The 8,149-nt window shown below is 25.8% G+C and overlaps 2 protein-coding genes and 1 long non-coding RNA gene across 11 annotated transcripts in view; 2 read left to right on the plus strand and 1 right to left on the minus strand.

The window, feature by feature from the left end:
- Positions 1-1,561: 1,561 nt before the first annotated feature.
- LOC116186170 lies at positions 1,562-1,983 on the minus strand. Its single transcript, XR_004151121.1, has 2 exons — positions 1,842-1,983; positions 1,562-1,662 (listed from the first exon to the last, which is right to left on the minus strand). It is a non-coding gene; the product is annotated as an uncharacterized LOC116186170 (long non-coding RNA).
- Positions 1,984-2,842: 859 nt separating this feature from the next.
- On the plus strand, positions 2,843-6,879 carry LOC102672454 (RING finger and SPRY domain-containing protein 1-like). 2 transcript variants are annotated; one of them, XR_422426.2, is made up of 13 exons: positions 2,843-3,189; positions 3,268-3,319; positions 3,564-3,889; positions 4,080-4,245; positions 4,314-4,496; positions 4,571-4,637; positions 4,802-4,942; positions 5,034-5,149; positions 5,220-5,363; positions 5,441-5,658; positions 5,740-6,000; positions 6,092-6,257; positions 6,341-6,879. XR_422426.2 is itself a non-coding variant. In XM_006620157.2 (12 exons), exons 3-12 carry the CDS (start codon positions 3,675-3,677, stop codon positions 6,177-6,179), a joined length of 1,599 nt encoding a protein of 532 aa, XP_006620220.1. In that variant the 5' UTR covers positions 2,843-3,189; positions 3,268-3,319; positions 3,564-3,674; the 3' UTR covers positions 6,180-6,879. The 2 variants fall into 2 exon arrangements, 1 of the variants encoding a protein (XP_006620220.1); XM_006620157.2 differs by having other exon boundaries at positions 6,092-6,879.
- A 761-nt stretch (positions 6,880-7,640) lies between these two features.
- Positions 7,641-8,149, plus strand: part of LOC102671224 (serine/threonine-protein phosphatase 4 regulatory subunit 1-like) — a 111,361-nt gene continuing 110,852 nt past the window's right edge. For 3 of the 8 annotated variants that reach the window (XM_006620144.2, XM_006620147.2, XM_031512622.1), the window contains exon 1: positions 7,645-7,816. The gene's annotated coding sequence lies outside the window, so the exon portion shown is untranslated. Of the gene's footprint in view, positions 7,817-8,149 lie in introns of all 8 variants that reach the window. The other 5 variants (XM_006620146.2, XM_006620150.2, XM_006620149.2 and 2 more) reach the window with 4 other exon arrangements.

The following is an 8,149-nucleotide window of genomic DNA, read 5'->3' on the forward strand; positions in this document are numbered from 1 at the left end:
ATACTAACATTTGCATAACCAAGCCAACCCGTTTCTGTTGGATAAAAGTCCGCCTTCTGAATATACATATGACCCCAAATAGTTCCACCATGACCACTGCCAATTTTCAATAATCCTCTACTTGTATGTAGATACAGGTACTTTCCATCACTCACAAAACTTCGCCCATTTAGTATTATATTATTTATCTCATTTGGTAACTTAAGCGTATAAATCTTAGCACATTTAGGAACTCCATATGTAATCCAGTCTGGCCGTGCAAGTTTTCCAAGTAAAACAGCTTGTACACTTCTTTGCAAAGATGTCAATACACATGGCATCTATAATATATATATATATATATGTATATTACATACAATTTAAAATAAATAAATTTTTAGAAACATATTTCATGAATTTTGATGAAAAAATTTACCTGAATATTTTGAATTGCTAGTACTCTTGGACACATAAGTAAAGCTGCTATTGCTGCTAACAAACGACCAGTATCACCTCTAACAACCACAAGACTCAATAAACATGCACAAGCAACTGCAGTTAAGTGACTTCCATCATTAGCTGCTGCTGATTCTGGCCCATGTGAAGTTGCAAGATCCAATAATAAGTCAAAAAGTGGATCTATAAAAAAAAAGGAAGAAAAATTAAAAATATCTATTATAAAGCAATAAATTTATATTAATTTGTATACATTACCAATAACATCATCTGGTTCAGATTTCAGGCCTTCAGGAAGTTGTCCTTGTAATACATCCAATAATGCAGATAATGCTTTTGTACACAAAGCAGGTTCAATAGTTCTACTTTCTCTCATCAATGTAAAAACACTTCGTAAACCAATACCTACAATCTAAAGATATTTAAACTAATATATAATTCTTTTAATATAATTCATTTAATTACCTTTGGTAAGCTCTGTATAGTTGATATTCTATCTTCATCATCACTTTCAGTATCAATAGTTTCACTATGTTCCGGTGATGGTGGAGAATTACAATTTGATACTCTATAAACTTCATTTGATGTTCTAGTATGCCTCTCCAAAATAGCACTCCTAACACTAGCAAATACAGCAAATGCAGAAGCATTGCAAGATAATTCTATTTCTGGTGGATTATTATAATTCAAATCTCCACTCAAATCAATCTATAAGTTATAAATATAATTATAATTTACAAAGTAATTACAAGCATAAAAAAAAAATTATATAAAAACATAACATAAGTAAAAGTTAATAATACCTTTCTCTTATCCCTTTTACGAATAGATTTATTTTTCTTACATTTTCTCCATTCTTCTTTATTTCTAAAATATAAAATATATGACGTAGGAAATATATTTTAATTTTAATATTTATACTAATAATTTTCTGTAATAATCTATATATTTACAATTATAAAGGAAAGTGTTGTAAAAATAAACGTTTAAGAAAAAATATTAAATCTTTATTGTTTTTGATAAATACCTATAATCATATGTTTTCACAGAGATTTTCATTAGATTAGATTAGATAAATAATTGACATTAAATAAATTATTTAAAATATAAATCATAAATTAATTCATAAATCAATATTTTTTACACATTTCGTATGAGAATTGTCAAAATGACAATACAGTATACATCAACTTTAATAAACAAACAATTTTAGGTTACTTTAAACATCTAAAAAAATTATAGTAAAATTTAGAAAATCGATGATATTAAATGATATATTCAACAAAAATAATGACAAGATTATCAAAATTTGTATCGCAATTATTAAGTTTAATAAACGATAGATGAAGTCACCGCCAAAAGCGTCAAGTAAACAAAGCTGGAAGGAGGTTATACACATTTCGCACCTCTGTGCTTCTGCGATACTTTTGAAAAGGTCATAAAAACATTTCACATAATTTTCCGGTTCCGGCAGCAATCTTTCGTGATCTCCAGACACCATGTTGTGCACAAAATTTTCAACGTACGAATCACCAATTCATTTTCGTAATACTATTGATCGTTGACATTCTTTCGCCTTCCCCATGTGATTGCATCGCACGATTTATTAAAAAGTATTATTCGATGATTTCTATCAAAATACTTATTTATTCGATCAGTAATTCTAAATTCATATACATCAAATAATAACAGTTTTTTTTTTTTTATAATATATGAAAACGATCAAAAATTCGTTTTTGATGTATTGTTAAGAAATTCGTCTTGAAAGTACCAGACGTACCGCGACTACTTTGCGATTTCGATTCTTCGATATACATTATCGTTTTAAGGTAGATTATCATTCGATATGGCGGCTATTTTTTAAATAAATTTTCTTTCATTTTTATATCTCTTTTAATTAGATTTATTTTTCGAAAATTGTACATAGAAATAATAAAACTAAACTTTTACAGCTTCATTATATACAATAATATAAAGTAATATTTGAGATAAATTTTATTCGTAAAGATTCGTAAAATGTATCTTTTTATATTCGTGATAATTGATATTGATATTGAAATAAAAAAGAAATAATAACATTGTTTAAAAAAAACTTCTTTTTTACTTAATATTTTAATGAAATAATATAATTCTTAATTTTGCATATATTATTTTATATTAATTTCTCAATTTGTTATTATGATAAAATAAGGTTTCTTATATGCATATAAAATTATATATAAACTATTCTTATTGGCGTATTATTAAATATTATGTATTTATGTATTATGTATATATACATGCATATATTGTTCAATTGAAGAATTAATTACAAGTTACACAATTAAAATTTGTATATAAAATTATATGAGAAATCTGTCAAAATATTTTCAATGCCATTATCTAAGTGATATATTGATAAATATTTTATTATCGTTTAAAATGTTAATTAAATAAAACGTTAAAAAGAGATATTGACGTAGAAGGCTTATCTCATATATGATTTAGAATTGATCACCTCACGTAAAATATAGTATAGTTCGTGTATTCTCTTATGTTAAGATTACTGTTTTGAAGATTATCGAGAACATAACCTAAGGAATATGATTTAAAGTATAATATAAGTTTAAATTTTTATTTTATTGCAAAAAGTACAAGATGGATATGATTTTCGAAGTTATTATGTGAAATAGATAATCAAGAAAAGTTGCTCAGAAATTGAGTAATTTCTTTCTAATTTGATAAAAACATAACCAAATGACAGCTTTCAAACACGTATGTAATATTTAAATATATATTACAATATATTATAAATTATTTAAACGATTATTATTAAACTTGTTTCATTTTCAGATAGGCTATCTTGACTTATATAAAATTATAATTGTAAGCTGATTTTTATTCGGTAAATATTTCGATCAAAATTGCATTTATCTATATATTTAAAAAAAAGAAACAAGAATATATGAATAAAAATTTTAGTTTATTGTAATGGAATATAATTTTTATGATTCTATATTTTTAGTATATATTGTAATAAAACTTTGTAATTATAAGAAAGTTTAATCTTCAAGATTTAATCTTCTGCTTATATGTATAAATTTATATTTAATAAATATTATTATTTTAAAAAAACACATTGTTTTCAGTTACATTGGATACATCAATTAATAATACACATGTTACATGATTGTGTAAATATTACTTAATGAATATATGCGATAGAATATTTTTAAAAGTATCTTTATAAACGTGTGGGAATGGGCAATTGCTTGTGCAAAGATATCCCAGAAGAACTCGAAGTACATCATGGACATAATCATGCAAATACTGAAAATACTATATTACCAGAATCAAATGTAGGCACAATTGCCTCTAATGATATGAACATTACAACTTTTAAATTTCCAACTTCAGCTAACATTGACAAATTAGTACTTGAAACTCTTGGAGTAATTGGTTCTCTTGTTGATAAGTAAGTTTTATGATAATTATAAATTATTTTATATATAATAATTATAAATTATTATTATTATTATGTTCATAATTAAATATAATAATAAATATTATAATAAATAAATAATTAAATATCATAAATATAAATTAAAATAAATTATATATCATTTATTAAATATATTAATTGATTATATTGATATTATATTCAGTGAGCAAGAACCACCTCCTGCATTGTTAAAATTACATGCTATTGCTGATAAAGAAGATGGATGGATACAAGTTGTGAGTTCAATGGTTAATATTATTCCTATGCATAATCCATTAGGTCCTTCAGTTATCACTCTTTTATTAGATGATTGTCCATTACCATCAAAGGTATAATTATATTTCTTATATTATTGATTGTATTTGAAACTTTTGCCATAAATATTTTAACTTTTTAGGAATTAGTTTTACGATTGTCACACATGTTTCAATTATCTCAAAAACTTGGAAATATACAGACCAGTGCAACTCAGCAACGTAACATCTGTGTTGTATTAGGTTGTATAGCAGAAAAATTAACTGGCCCTAGTAGTATTGCTATATTATCCGATGAGACTTTGGACTATCTTATTTCAAATCTTGTAAGAGAATGAATATTATTTATAAAATATAAAATCTTAAAATAATTTCATTTATAATTTATATGTTATTTTAGAAGGAAAATATTGATCCTTATGTGGTATTGTATTCATTAATAGCCTTGGAAAAATTTGCACAAACAAGTAAGTATTAAAAACATATAATAGTAAATATAAATTAATATAAAATATTATAAATTAATATAAAAACAAAATAAATATTAAATATTGTACCGTGCAATATTTTATACAAATAATGATAATTTTAATAATTTATATTTTAAGAAAATAAATTGTATTTATTTTAGGTGAGAATAAAATAACTATAAAAAAACGTTTAATGGCAGAGAAACCAAATCCATTATTAGAATTGGAAAAGTGGGCAACAGAAACTCATTATGTACGTCGTCAAGTAGGTTTTTGTGCGCGATGGTGTTTAGACAATTTGCGTAAGTGATATGTGCATTGTATGATATATAATAAAAAGTGTTTTATAATGGAGAATTTTTAAATTGATAAATATTATTTTTATTATTATAGTTATAATGGAAGATAGAAAATATTCTCACGATTCAGTTGATATGTCTGGTATTAATGTAATGTTAAATACAAAGGATGTAAGCGAGTACCTGAAAATATCACCTAATGGCTTAGAAGTAAGTTTTGTAAAATATTATATCATATTATAGAATATTTCTATTATTCATATTTTCCTCACACTTTTAGGCTCGATGTGATGCATATTCATTTGAAAGTGTAAGATGTACGTTTCAAGTAGATTCGGGAATTTGGTATTACGAAACACTTGTTATAACTACAGGTGTAATGCAAATTGGATGGGCTACTAAAAATAGCACATTTTTAAATCATGTAAGCATTTATATCCTTAATGTAATGCAAATGATTATATTATATAAATTATTATATATTATATTTTATCATTATAGGAAGGCTATGGCATAGGAGATGATGAATATTCTTTGGCCTATGATGGTTGTCGTCGATTAATTTGGTATAATGCAAAGAGTGAAAGAAATCATGATAGACCTTGTTGGAAAGCTGGTGATATTTTGGGTTGTTTATTAGATTTGAATAAATTGGAAATAATATTTTCTATAAATGGTGTACCATTGAAACCATGTGTTCAAGTTTTCAAAACAGTACGGTATGTATATTCGTATAAATTAAAAAAAAAAAAAAATTGCGCAACATTCCAAGTATATAATAAATACTTTAAATATTTTAGGTCTGGATTTTTTGCAGCAGCTAGTTTTATGTCATTCCAACAATGTCTTTTTAATTTTGGAAATGTACCATTTAAATATCCTCCTACAGATCGCGAATATAAAAAATTTAACGATTATGCTAGTTTGAAGCCTGAAGATAAAGTTGTGCTTCCTAGACACATATATCTAGATCAATTGAGGAAACTTAGCGTTAGAGAGGATTCATGTACATTGTGTTTTGACCAAAGAGCTTCAGTAAGATTGCTACCATGCAATCATAGGTATTATATATACATTATTTTTTTTTTTTTTTTTTTTTTACATTACATTATATCAATTATCTTGTTAAAATAAAAATAAATTTTATTTCAGAGGATTTTGCCAAACGTGTTCGAATCAATTGATAGAGTGTCCAATGTGTAGAGCTACTATCGAAGAAGTAGCGACCGATAACACATGACACCACATAAGCGTATCAACATTTAATACTCTTCCATTACCTTTCTCATATTATATAATTCTCAGGAATTGTCGCGAGGTAATCACAATTGCAACACATCGCGTGTATCACATATTAAATATAATCATAATATTTTATACATTTCTTTTCTTACAATATAGTATTTTAAATCAAGAGAAGGACTACAAATCACAGAAAGCAAGGTTGCATTTAAATATTACATCTCTGAGATATATCATTTTGAATGTTGCATTCATATACATAGATATAATTATATATAAATTATCACATTGCAAATTCAAATTACAGAAGAATATCACCTTCTACCATTTATCGGCTGTGCAAATTATTTTCCCTAGGTTTTACCTAAGTATGCCTTACATCTAATTAAATATTTAAAGTAAAATAGTGAGATAAAATTTAAATATTTTTTTTACACTATACAGATTAGAAACAAAGAATTTGCAATTTACATCTGAATTGCTATGAATATACATTTCCAATTTAGTATTTGTGACTGGTTCATAAATACATATGTAGTGGACACTATTTTGTCTATGAACGTGAAATTCTTTTCTGTTAAATTATGAAAATCTGTATCACATGTATTTGTCAATATCGACAAACAAATAACTGAATTTGTGCTGTAATGTAAGATTGATTTTAGAAAACTGTAAAATATTAATATCTTGTAGTATATGAAAAAAAAAAAAATATATATATATATATATATATGTATAAATAACATGTATGAGTGTGTACATGTATATATATATATATATATATACGTATATATATATAATCATATTATATTCTTATGAAGATATAAAATGTTATCATATGTATAACTTTGCAAAATTTTTCTATAAATTCTGTTGATTTTCATTCATATTCACCTTTCCTATTATTTACGTTATTAGATTATTGTTAATTATATGTTAAAGTTTATACAAATTGTTCCATCTTCTATATATATTTTTTAATTTATTTATATATTAAACAGGTATCGCTTTACAATAATTTAATTATTAATCATATATGATCCATTTATAATATAAAATTTGATTTCTATATTTTCAATAAACGTAATAAAAAATTAAAAATTTGTTGAATAAAAATTTATATATTGTACATATAATTTGCATAACTCTGTATTTTATTTAGCAGTTGTAAGTAAATCGTATAAGTATAAAATAATAAGTATAAATAAGTATAAAATTAACTTACTTGATAATTCTGCTGAAAATCTTTCGATGATTTAATTCTTGATTTGATTTTTTTAATTAATTAAACTAATATCTCTAATTAAATTTTTTCATCATATTAGAAATTGGAAACAATGAACGAGTATTGTAATTACTTTTGAATTAAAAAAAAATAAGAACCGTTGAAACGAGAATTAAAATTGGCAATATCGATATATCTGCAAATAATGAGAAACGATCTCTCGATTTGAAAAGTTAATCGCGTGACCACGAGAGTGCGTTGCAGTTTGTTACAACATGGCGGGTGAGTGAGTGCCTGTGGATCGAACGAAGCTGCCCAAAAACACGAGGGATTTTCAGCTAACCCGTGGTGTTTGTGGGTTTCAGATATATCCTACATCCAGAAAGAAGAACTGGACGATTCTGACGAAGGTGAGTACTGACACGGAAATACATCTTTCATGATTGTAAACGTGCGTGAAAGAAGGGGTTGAGTATTCGGCACGGTGGCCCCACCATCGAAGCATGCCAGTGTCTAGCGTGCATGGCGGTGGCGTGGTCGTAAACTCATGCCCGTCTAAATATATTCTATCTCGTATAATTTTCATGTTGGACGGGCTTAGTAATTTTATTGTCATCCATTACAATGCAATTGAGACAGTTTTGAACGGGTGTCACATTGCAGTTTGGCTATAAACCGTATGTCACGCCGTGATTCTCACATGCGCGACCAGGACACGAGAGTGTCTCGATGGCGTTTTATCG

This window comes from Apis dorsata, unplaced genomic scaffold, assembly GCF_000469605.1.
Source record: "Apis dorsata unplaced genomic scaffold, Apis dorsata 1.3 scaffold_486, whole genome shotgun sequence".
Lineage (NCBI taxonomy): Eukaryota > Metazoa > Arthropoda > Insecta > Hymenoptera > Apidae > Apis > Apis dorsata.

Bases quoted from the DNA above. Each gene is read 5' to 3' on its own strand.
- LOC102672454 (XM_006620157.2), top strand. From the start codon at position 3,675: ATGGGCAATTGCTTGTGCAAAGATATCCCAGAAGAACTCGAAGTACAT. The intron at 4,497-4,570 runs GTAAGAGAATGA...ATGTTATTTTAG, and splicing joins ACTATCTTATTTCAAATCTT to AAGGAAAATATTGATCCTTA. The intron at 6,001-6,091 runs GTATTATATATA...ATTTTATTTCAG, and splicing joins TTGCTACCATGCAATCATAG to AGGATTTTGCCAAACGTGTT.